Source organism: Acanthaster planci, linkage group LG08 (genome assembly GCF_054643075.1).
Source record: "Acanthaster planci isolate LZ-2023a linkage group LG08, COTS_SCS, whole genome shotgun sequence".
NCBI lineage: Eukaryota > Metazoa > Echinodermata > Asteroidea > Valvatida > Acanthasteridae > Acanthaster > Acanthaster planci.
In genome coordinates, this window is record NC_141784.1 from 8,749,808 (window position 1) to 8,762,344 (window position 12,537).

Below are 12,537 nucleotides of genomic sequence, written 5' to 3' on the forward strand. Positions count from 1 at the left end.
GATTACAGAATGTACATGTAAATCTGTGCCACGAACAACACCTTCTACTGCCGTTGTGTGTCAGCCCCCTCCCTTTCAAATTTCCATGGCCGGGCAAGTCATCCCCTAAAAATCTCCCATCCCCTAGGGCCTCTCCCCCCAGAGATATATCCCCCACGTCCTAGCCCAAATTTACGCCGCTGATGTTGGCGTTCTCAGCAAAGCGTTTGGTACAACCGAATTAACCGTGTGGTTTGCTGGTATCTATTATGGTTTGATTCTGAAGTTGGCCTCAGAGATACTATCCGCCGGTCCGGGCGACAAGCGGCTTCTTGTTTTTCAAACAAGTTTTAAAAATATAAGGCTGTGTTCAGCGGACGATGAATAGGATTTTCGAAGGTTCGCACTTGAAATCCTAAATGTGTCTACGACTTAAACTTACAAGGTCGAGCCACTTTGCCGAGCAACCAGGTTGCTTTATCTATAGCACTTACACGGCAACAGTGCCAGTATGCAGTACAGCAACATTATCTTTGTCCAGTATCGGTAATGGCATAGTCAACGCAGTATCCTAGTTAAAATGAAAAGCGCTGTCACTCTATTTGGGCCTTGGCGAATGATAGCGATTATAAGTGAATCAGTTATGTGTTGACATAACTTTTAACAATTTATGGAGCCGTATGGCTAAAAAACCCACATTTCCTGAAGTCGATCGTGAATCCAGAGAGTTGACTAACAAGGACCAGTTCCCAAAGTTAGGGTTGTTCGAGTTCCGAAACCTCGACCATGGCTGTTCTGATCCAAGTGTCCCTTATCGTCTTGACAGCTGTCAGTGTCGATTGTCAGCCAAGAGTCGCACTCCCTGGCCTGGGCACCGTGGTCGGTGAGACAGTGCACTACTCGCGGGCGACGCACCCGGTCCTCGACACGACCGTGGACATCTTCAGGGGCATACCGTATGCCGAGAAGCCGGCCCGGTTTGCTAAGCCCCAGCCCAAGGTCTGGTCGGGCGAGTGGGATGCCACTAACTTCAAAGACCAGTGCGTTCAACCTTTAAAGATAGATGGAACGAGCGAGGACTGCCTGTATCTGAACATATGGGCACCAAGTGTTAAAGTAAGTTTGTGTTAATTTCGATCTATGGGTAGATGGATTTTGTACAATAATAATAAATCGGGTAAACAAATATAAGCTTTCGACATTGTATCTGTGTTTATTTATTTTATTTACTTTATTATAATTCTCTTTTAGTTCACAGAGCAAACCTTTATTGCTTAATTTGGGTTTGTTTTGGAATGAAGATTGTGTCGCTGTGTATGCCATCTGCCTCTAATTTTTGTTAGATCTTTCTTTGTTGATGTACCCCAAACGTGGCGCAGCCCCTAACGAGGGGCACTTCCATTTTTCGCTTCTTGTGCATTGCTGGAGCAAAATTTTTACCTCATTTTTCACAGGAAACTGAATTTCATTAAGTTCCCATGCAGTATTTTCGTCCATAAATCTGGGGTTTACATACCCCAATGCAAGCTTTCAGTGACGGTCTATTTTTGCCTGATTTTCTGACTGTTTTCAAAGTGTACTGTGAAGTCTTTTAATGCCCCCTTCAAAAAAAAAGATTTAGAAAAAAAGTGGAGTGTGTAAGTGGAAAAAATAAAGATAAGAATTTATCAACTTAAGAAATTCTTAAATGTTAATGTGGGATTTTCTGTTATTTTTTCAAGCGCATTACGTTAGGGAGCGGAATGTGTGCCTAATTTCCAGACTCCATCGTTTCAGAACTCTGGACTAAATTTTATGACACTGGAGTTGTTCTTATTATGAACGCAATGGTAACACAGTATTTAAGTGAATGAATTCGAAGTGTTTCAACAGAGAGGTTTGGCAACACTGTACGTAGAAAGTCGACAGAAACGTCAGTGCGCCACCTTAGGTGACTCCATTACATACCGTTCAAACCTACGTGTGACTATGCTCATACGTGTACAATTATATGGGGACTATGGGCATAACATACAGGTATACCAGGTAAGATATGGGACAGAGTGGTGCCCCCCCCCACCTGTCCAATCCCTATACACACTGTAGACCATTGTTACCTAACACATCCCCCCTAGAAGTCTGTAAATAATTCCTGAGATTCCGATCAAACAATGACCAACACAAAGGCGGCGGGGAGGGGGGGTTCTCTCCGTCCCACATCTTGCCAAAGAAGAAAAGCATTGACAGGCAGTGGCAAAACTGAAGGGCGGTGGCTGGGCAGCTTTTACATATATGCCGGGGGTATGGAATACAAAAAGGGGGATTGCCAAAGTTGGGGTAGAAATCTCCAAATACAATTCGAGAAAACGTAGTGTACTTGGAGAGGCATCTTAACTTTAACGGCGCGAAGTGGTTAACACTTCTTTATCCCGCATATAAAGTTGCATGCTGAACATTATATTCGATTTTACGCTGACGACTCGGCCATATTAATCGGGGGAATCGAACTTTTAGGGGCCGTGTGATTCTTTTCATCAGTTCCGAACAACTTGCAGGCAATTACCGGGCTCCTATGACCTCGGGCGTGGTGTTTACGAGAGCTTTTAAGTCGATTACCCCCAAAATTTATCTTTCAATACGTGTGTAAAGTTAATCTCGAATGCCTGTCGATATATAACAAAATCTCTGCTCGCGAATTCCATGCTCTCTTCACCTGTCCACACGCTGCTAAGTTATATAACGGGATGATCGAGGGAGTTATAGGGGAGATATGTCTTTGTTTACCTTATTTGGTGTTTTTGGCTCGATATTGATAAAACCTTGACGAGATTCACCAGCAGTGTCACCTATGTTTGGCAGTGAGAACGCGCTTGGGTTCAGCCGATTCTGCTGATAAAGCTATCCGGCGTGTTTTTTTTGTTTTTTTTGAATCACCTGATTCTTTTTGTCCACCTTGAGAAAGGCCAATTGGATATCAATTCAATTCGGTACCGGTACCGATCAATTGATATGCACTCGTCAAATCGAGGAACTTGGAATTACGGCGCATTTTGCTCATCATGTTTTTATTTGTTCGACAAATAGACCCTTCTAATTAAACTTCCTGGCATTACATGTCATCACATCATTCATGCAGAACTGTCCGATTATTTCTTTTATGATGGAGTTTTAGTCGCAAACGGATTTTCTTTACGATTTTCACTTCACATGTAGAGGATGTTAAATGCTTACCAATGTTAACAGGATGGACTTCTTAAATCCCTCTAGGCTCTCAGAGGAATAGCTAAAAATGCACTTGGTAGTGCTGCAGATGTGATGTTGGTTTATAGTAATGCAAATATACATCAAATATTTCCGGCTGGAATTTGTAATAAAACTGGGGTAAAGTGCATATCACATCATGTCGTGTCATAACTGGCAAGAAGGTTTTTGGAGGTTTTAATCAGAAGAAAGTCTGAATTGATAGATGTTTTTGTCTATTTGTGTCTCAATTCAATTGAATATTTATTCCTCCAATTAAGATTAAAAGAAAATTTACACGGGTTCATTTCATATGAATTGGAACGAATTACACAGAACAGACAAAGCAAAACATCTAACAACATCTAACAGCAATACATATATAGATCAATTAACCAAAAATTACATATCAAAGAGATTTTAAAAATAGGGATGGGGTGAAATGTGTGTGTACAATGTGTAAAACCGAAGGAGAAAAGGCACATTTTGGTTATTAATGCCTAGATGTTATTCCATTTCTTCAAAACTTAATTTCCAGTCAAAGGATTCAGCGGTGATGGTGTTTTTCCACGGTGGAGGTTATGTTACGGGAGCTGGTGATAAATATAACGGTTTGCCGCTAGTCGCTTATCATGACGTCATCTACGTCTCATGCAACTACCGACTGAACTCCTTCGGTTTCATCAGCACAGGTGGGGAAAGATGAAAAAGGACGACGAGTCTTGCCTCGCATTTAATGAAGATAACTATGATCATGGTCACAACCTTAAAGACTCTGCCGCCAGGCAGAATGGGAGCTTCGCTTTATGCCGAAGTTCGATCAACGACCATTTGGTTAACCATCGGTTACCAGGCATAGTCGACCATGCATTGGTTGACAGATAGTCACGTACTCAAATATTGTGGATGTATTCCCCAAATCCTGTGAAGCCTTATGTAATGGCTCACAATAAATTAGTTAAATTGTATCGAAATATTTAAATTACATTAACTGTTGTCAGAGGTCAGAACTCAGGAGACAATTCGACACTAAATCTCTGACCCCCCGTTTCAGACAGACGTTCTAGAGTCGCGCCAAACCAAATTAAAAGCAAATTTTGAATTAAGTACGGCTAAAGTTCGACGTCTGAAACAATCAAAAGCGACCAGGTGTGCTAATAGGCGAAAGATCGACACCGTGATGCGCTCGGAACGACATCCAAGCGACTTGGTTTGAGACGTCGCTCTTCTCACGAGCCAAACCGAATGCAAATGTATGTGTTATTTGTCTGTCTGAAACCAAAACGGAATTGGATCGACCTGAGTCGCTCTTAATTCTATTTGGTTCGGCGCGACTCCAGAACGCCTGTCTGAAACGGGTATGACTCCATGCCCGCTTGAGTTAATGTCAATGGTTAGGCCTATGTCGAATCTCTTTGGCAAATTATGATGAAGTCATTTGTATCCTTAATGTTATAAGATATTGTAGTCGTAGTCGGATTCGTTTTCATGTGTGTTAGAGTTATGTAATAAAATTTAATGTAGTATAACTCTATGCAGCGATGACTTCCCAGTGGCGTTGCAAAAATTACTTTTCATACAGGGGACCCTGAGTTGCCTGGGAATTACGGCCTGTGGGATCAAGTCGAGGCTCTCAAATGGGTCAAGAAATACATATCAGGTTGGTTGCTGTTAGCTGTTTGTGGCACTATACAAAAATTGTTTTGGCTGAGAAGTTTGCAGTTTAAATTTGAACTTCCTTAATTAATCACTCTGACCCATATCGCAACATGACACTGCAAAATATGTGGTATTAAATTGGTGTTAATTCAACACTCTGGGTGTTATCAGAGGATAACGTCCATTCTGATGTAGTCCTTTGATAATACTACGTTTCAAAGCCTGCGATTTAAATTACCGTATGCAGATCAAAGCACTTAATCGTTTGATCACTTTAGCTATTTTGGATTTCATTCTTTTAACGTCGAAGTTTTAAACGAGTTTTGGAAAGTGCTATTGGGCATTTTGTGTCCAAAAGGAATTTGTATTCAGTGTCAAAAGAGTCAAACCAAATTATTCTTTGTCTAGAATTTGGAGGTGACCCCAGCAGGATAACGATTTTCGGACAGAGTGCTGGCGGTGGATCAGTTAGTATGCTGACTTTGGGAACACCAGCATGGGAGTTTTACAACAGGGCCATCGCACAGGTATCGTGTAGGCACAGGGCAAAGTTGTGGCTTCGGTTTATCTGCCCTGAGCAGAAGTGTCCCCTTATCGGTTGAAAAGAGGCACGCTGGTCAGGAGTGTTCCATTGGTTGGTAGCGATGCGACTGCAACGCTTATGTTTCGTAGTTGTTCGTGAACTAATGATGCGCAGTTACTTGCATACCCAGCACTACCAAGGGCCTCCATTGCCAGGAAAATTGCGCCTTCTCTTGGCTGGACCATTGTTTATTTGAGAGTGGCGCTCGATAATGTGAGTAGGAGTAAGGTAAAGGACAATTCTCATAAAGAACGAATTAGGACCGAGGTTCGGTATTATCATAAAGACGGGAATGCGTAACGTTGTTCATTTTAGAATTGCCTTTTTTATTAGGAAAGAATAAAATGAACTACTCAAGGTCTGAAATACAGCAGATTGTTCTAAAAGTTGAATTTTATTGGTTTTTCTCAAAATCCTGTGATCCATAAAAGAGACTGATCATTGTATGGCGTGATCGAAAAAGTGTAATAAATGCTGGCATAACAACAGAAACCTTCAAAGCAATTCTGGATTGTGTCAAATGTCCGTATACGAAATACATTTCAGAAGAATTACAATCACCAACGTCTCTTTCAATGTCCAGAGTGGTTCTGCCTTATCTCCTTGGGTTATCGAGCTGGACCAGGCAAAAGCAAGGCAGGACGCCTTTGAAGTCGGTAGGTACGCGGGTTGTAACGAGAGTCGATCAAGCGTCGAGCTAGCTACCTGTCTGAGAGAGGTTGAAGTGGCCAGGCTACGGACAGCAACAACACTGGTAAAGCAGATCATGCGGCCTGATTACTTACCATTTACACCTTGGGCTCTTACCATAAACTATTGTCGGTTTTACCATGCATGACCTGATTCAGGGATGAAAAATCACAGCTTTCAAGTATTTTGCTCTCTTGAATTTTGTAGGTTATCGCACAGACACGGAATGTCATTCCCTTCGTTCCCGTTGTCGATGGTGAGTTCATCACCGACAGTCCCGCCAATCTCCTCGACAGGGGAGAATTCAAAAAGAGTCCGTTCATGACCGGCACGACGAGGGACGAAGGGACGCTACTGGCAGCCAGGGCTTTTCTGCGGATGCTCAACGACTCTGACCCATTCGTAAATCGGACAGAGTTCGATTTCAAACTAAGCACGTACATCTACAGCTATACGAACGATCTGATCCTAGACGCAGTCAGGCAGCAGTACGTTGATTGGGCCACGGCTGACGATCCGGAGACCAACTTCTTTGAGACGTTTGTTAGCATTACGACAGACGAACCATTTGTGTGTCCAACGGACGCAGTGGCGAGGACGTACGCAAAGACAGGCGCTGACACGTACATGTACCACATGACGCACGTGCCATCTGAACGTAACTTCGGTGAACGAGTACCATGGACCGACATCGTCGCTCACTCGGACGAGTTACTCTTTGTCTTTGGCTTCGGGTTACTTGCGGGTAGGGAACAGAACATCACGGCCGAGGAGGTGAACATGACTGTTGACACCATGCGATACTGGACCAACTTTGCAAAAACTGGGTAAGCACACAGTTGCTGCATGCCATGACCTACCGGAATAATTTTTGCATTCCGTTTTGGCCACGCTTGAGTTTTGAGGTGTATGGCACCTCATTGAGGATTACAATACATGAAGAGTTTTTGAATGGCTGGGGAATGGCTATGGAATGCAATATGTTATTAAGTTCTTAACACCTTAATATGATGTTACGGTGGAAGCAGCGAAAGACTCCCTCCCTGGATGCCTATTTACAGTCTAGTTCTATTCTGTGTGGGAGAATATCTTGGTCCACAGTTACTAAACTGGGCAAAATGTGACATACAATATTTGCGAATATGGGGAGTAGTATAAATAATTATTGCTTCTCTTAAGTTACAGATTTCAGAATAATTGAATGAAGTTCCTCACGATTGATCCAACTTTAGAGTAACCTTGAATACGCTGGTTGTGTGTATAAAATACGGATGCATGCGTGCTGCATTTAACAATAGAAGGAGCACGCTCAACATGACAACATACTTAATACAGATCTGTCATTGCGACCAAATCAATGAGTATCCTAACTCCCTGAAGTGTGCAACTTTTAGAGTTACCAAATCATAGCTCTCTTTATTACTCTTATTAGAGGCATGCATTTGCGTCAACGTCAATGATACCAGTAATAAATCCGGGCAAAGTTGCCCGTTTGTATAGCTTGTTTCAGGTTTGAATTTTTTTCGGAACAATACTCAAATCAACATCATACTGTAGTTCTTTAAGCATTGTAATTGACGTTTGTATTAAAATTATTAAAACTGTTGTGATTTCTCTCCGAACAAAAGCAACCCCAACATGGGGGACCAAGATCAAGCTGGCAGCGTGGACGACTCCAAGTTGTGGGCGAGATTCACCATTCCAGATCTGTCTTATAAGGAGTTGGCTCCGGCCATGGGTGACCAACGAGCGCTTAGAAGTATCCAGTGTCATTTCTGGAACGACTACCTTCCTCAACTCGTGGCATTGGCCGGTATGAAATGGGTTTTTATGTCAGCTTATTAGTTTGGATGCCACCAGTTCAAGTTCTGCAGCACGGATGTTGTGTGGAATTCGACATTATTGGCCGCAGCCGGCATTCTCGCTCGCGTATTGAAGCCATTAAACAATGGCTGTATGGCGACCTCATTTGCCTCCCCTAGACGCTTGTGTGACTTCCGGCCGCCGCTGTGACTTTGGACACAACTTCTGTGTCATCATTTTGTCAAGATCCCCAATGGCTTACCTACCATTGTGCCAGTTTTTTGCTCTCTCTGCAGGAATTAAAAACACCAGCATTTTGAAACAGTGCTTATAGGCCTACCACCTTGCTGGAGGCGGGGTTCAAGGCTATTTTACGAGAAAATAAACAAAGGCATAATTTTCTGGAAAATTTCAGTGGCATAAAGCCAAGGTGGAGACATGAGAAAGTTCCCTTGTGCATGGGCCCTCTTGCCCCCTCCTCGGGAGGGAGCGTCGCCACACGCTCAAAGAGCCGAACGTTATACAAACTCAGTGGCGTGACCGGGTAGCAGGGGGATGAGCAACGGGCAAATTTACAGTCTGAGAATATTCCCTTTTTAATTTGTTTATTTTCGTTCGTTTATTTCTTTTGTACAGCGGAAATGGAGGAAGCAGAGTGGAAGTGGCGGGAGGATTTCTATAATTGGCGGGAAAATGACATGGCAGTTTGGCGCCAAGCCTACGCCGAGTACATAAAAATGATGGAAGGGGGAATCGTGTAAACCTGCCGGATGCTGACATAAGCAGACTTAATAGCAATACCTGAGTGTGCTTAGTTTAGGGTGCACCACGAATTCAAAATCAAATGTGAAGTTGATTGTCATGGCCTGGTGCATCTTCGTAGTTTTCGGTTGTCTAAACTCTTCCTTTCTCGGTGGATATAGGTTCTATATTTTAAATAGCTTTAGTTTGCCCGTTATTATTTATCCCAAGAGATCCGGATTAATACATGTATAGCTACAATCCTGGACAAAATAGTTGGAACACTTTCGGTGAAAAGATCCCCTCTCCCCCATTCAATGTTGTGGTCATTTATTGGACCAAGATTAAGCCCAGCTTACCCAATGAGAAGCAATATTGACAGGGGGCGAGGGGGAGGCATGTTCCAACGAGATTTGTCCAGGATTGTAGCTCAGTTTTCTCAGCCCGCCCTCTTCATTTTGAACCATGCAGTAAGCAATTCCATCATTCTTCTGCCGGAACTCTATAATATTCTCTGGACCTGCGTGGGAAGGTTAAGCTACACTGGATGAATCGTTTACGGGAGCAGCCTTAGCATTTTGCACCATTGTCCAAGAACTAACAGTTTACCAATAAACTGATGACCAAACCAGACTAGACTAGACTACTTAATGGCTATTCTGCTTCGAAAACTGCACGAGTATTTTGTTTAAAAACATGCAGACTGAGACATCTTTAGAAGAACGGGTAGGGTTTGGCAAGAGGGGAAATGTATGTTCAGGCTGGAATTTAAAATCAGAATGGATTCTGCCCCTTCCCTTCATAAGTCCTCATATGTTGTTTATCTTAGGTCGCTGTACGACATTGATTTACTTACAATGTTCTTGTTACGAGTTGCTATTGTGCATTTCTCTTGACCTCAATTTTAGGACCAATTAGCGTCCACGTATAAAGGACCTCTGCTAACAAATGTGATGACGTCAAAGGGAAGTCAGTGGCATTAATGTGCGCAGTGCAAGGCAGATCGAGGTGAACGGGGGCCATTCCCCTAAAAAAATCTAGTTTTTGAAAAATAATAGGGAAAATGTGAATGCTTGATCTTTTTCATCTCGTTCCTTCAAAAAGCGCTTAAAATCCCCAATTCGTAGCCTCATCCGTCAGAAACGCTATGGAGGGGTACATGAAAAAGTTTAAAACTTTCACCACCCTTTCCCGAAAAAGAAGTACCCCCAACCTTTTGATGTTCTTATCTGTTAAGATTGGTTAGGCCTACGGACGTATATAGCTGCATGGCTGGGATCTCATAAACTGAAGAACATATGTCCAGGTCTGAATAACTCACGGACAAGTTCCTGTGGAGGCTTCTGCTTTGGTAACATTGACCCCCACAGTCAAAATCTTTAGATATTTCTGCCTGAGTTCGAAATGCGTCTAAATCCACCTTTTCTCTCACCACGAAATAGCGTGTGGGCGTGTCAGGGTGCGTGTGTGGGTTCCATGCATCCAATAGCCCATCCCCGGGTCACAAATCTGGGGGTATATATAGTCCCCCATTCCTCCGAAATGTACATCTCCATCTCATATCTTGCTTCATATGCCTCCAACAGTAGCTTCATCCGTCTGCTCCCGTCACAATTAGCCCATCGCCATAGGACTTGCAGGCATTGTTGACAGCGGAGTGTCTTGCTTGTTTCGGGAGGATCTGCTCTCCGAACCTTCCTTTTTACGTGAAGAGTTATGCAGGCCTCTTACTTCCTTCTCGCCTATCTGACACCCAGAGGTGCAGATGCAGAAACTGCCACAATGGCCCAGGAGGTGCAAATTAAAGAGATATTTCTAAAGTAGAAATTAATTTTCCAAGAGCTTGTTGGCCGAGAAATAAATCACCCTGAAATGTATAGAACAGCGTCAGTCATTATTAAAGTTATGAAAAGAACGTGATTGCTCTTTCTACGGGGTGAATGAACTTTAAATCTTTGTTTCAAATGGCCAAAATGAGCTCACAGTCTGGCACTGGGCCCGTAGAAAGGATTCATCCATTTGTTTTTCTGGTAAGCTTTAAATTCAATTTTTTGAAAAACTTTCCAAATTTTCAGTGACCAAGACTCTGTGAAAAGATGGTAGATTGGTTCCAAAATCGATTTATGTTTACCCTCTATGGTTCTTAACGGATCGTAGAGGAAGGAAACAGACCCGTTTTCAAGGGTGAAAGCTACAACCATAAACCATTGGACTTTTTTGCTTTTCAAACGACGCCCAGCTGTACACGATTTGTATTCCGTGGAAAACTTTAGTAAACTATGTTAAATTTTTATTCATCGTGCTAAATATAAATATCTATGACCCACTGACACCGCTGCTCAGACGATAAAAGTCCACAAACAAGCACCATTTATCATGAGCTAAGATGCACCAGTAGGCCTGCATGGTTGTGTACACTGTACACGACCTACATGCACATGTACAGCACATGTGTGCATCCGTACATGTACATGTACGGAGCCCCTGATGAACCTGCAATGAAATATGTTCAGCTAGTGAAAAACGTCTTTAAAACATCATTCCATTGAGAATATTTTGTTCCTTGAAAATGATATTTCTCTTTCTGGAAATCAATATTTATGTTGTTCCGCGAATGTGCTGAATAAACAGGCCCTACCATTATAAGCAAGGACGGTGCACAGTCAATTGATATCAAATAATATACATAGAAAATATCGACTTGACACAAGGTCAATCATCTTACGAGAGTGCATACTTGAACACACGAGAGCAGATAATGAAATCGTCTGTCATGTGGCACTGACAGGAGAAAATGTTGAAGCGAAGGGCTGTTGGAATACCGAAATGGTATTCAGGCTGGTGTGCACGTTGCGCGTCGCGTCACGCGCGTTGAATAAACGTTTTGTGAAGAGGTAGTTTGGGAAAAGTGCGGGTAATTTTTCAAAAGAATTAATTTCTTATACAAATTGGCCTAGGTTAATTTTTGTTAGCACATGTAGTTCCATCAAATTAATCAGTTTTCGCTTCAGACGAGCAGCGTCTGTGGGAGAGATGTTATAAAACAACTATCGACTAATTTATCTCTTCGTGAAGTAAAACTAGCCTCCCGAGTTGGTCCAATTCTGTTTTCACGTTGGGCGTTGATCGAAAGTACCGGTATATACAACAGTATTCAAGACACACGATGCATATTCATGCCCAGCGCGCATGCAGAACTTCCTTTTCAAGCAGACGGACAACCGTGGTTTTTCATGCGAGCGGACGACATCAGAAGCACGGATTTTTCTGAAAGACTTACCTCGTATACCGGGATAATGCAGCACACACTGGGACAATCTAAACACGACACCATAAACAACACTTATTTTCCTCCATTTGTAAGATTTTAAGTAACAGTAAATCTCAGATAAGTATAAAAGCTGAAGTTTACACATCCTTTCTACCTATGAAAGAAATCGAAATTGCAACTCTTTGCACTTTTTTCATCAATTAATTTTTATTGGAGTATAAGTTTTGTAAACCAAAAATCTAACGCCAAATAAAAGATCCATCCTTAGTGCATTAATTTCATGCATTTGTTTTGAATTTCCGGGATAAAAATTTTGATAATCGCACCGAAATTCCAACGCTCTAACGCTGCACGAAAATTCAAAACCTACATTTTATATCCATTCTTATACCAAAATGGCGTAACCGAATACTGAGATCATGATGATTTTCTCAGTAAGACTGTACCGATTTTTGTCAGTGCTGATACCATTTCAGAACGCTGAATCGTTAAATTAGAGAAACTTCCTGTTCATCACTTCCACTGCTATAACTAGCACGTACCCTGACATCAACAAATTAATGGCCTGGCAGATTCACTATCACGACTTTGT

General features: G+C 42.3%; 1 protein-coding gene across 1 annotated transcript; it reads left to right on the forward strand.

The window, feature by feature from the left end:
- Nucleotides 1-326: 326 nt before the first annotated feature.
- Nucleotides 327-10,972, forward strand: LOC110987283 (cholinesterase-like). Its single transcript, XM_022249879.2, has 8 exons — nt 327-1,095; nt 3,737-3,890; nt 4,781-4,858; nt 5,266-5,384; nt 6,024-6,194; nt 6,338-6,957; nt 7,759-7,943; nt 8,570-10,972. The coding sequence occupies exons 1-8, from the start codon at nt 766-768 to the stop codon at nt 8,692-8,694; spliced, it is 1,782 nt and encodes a 593-aa protein (XP_022105571.2). The 5' UTR covers nt 327-765; the 3' UTR covers nt 8,695-10,972.
- Nucleotides 10,973-12,537: the final 1,565 nt, after the last annotated feature.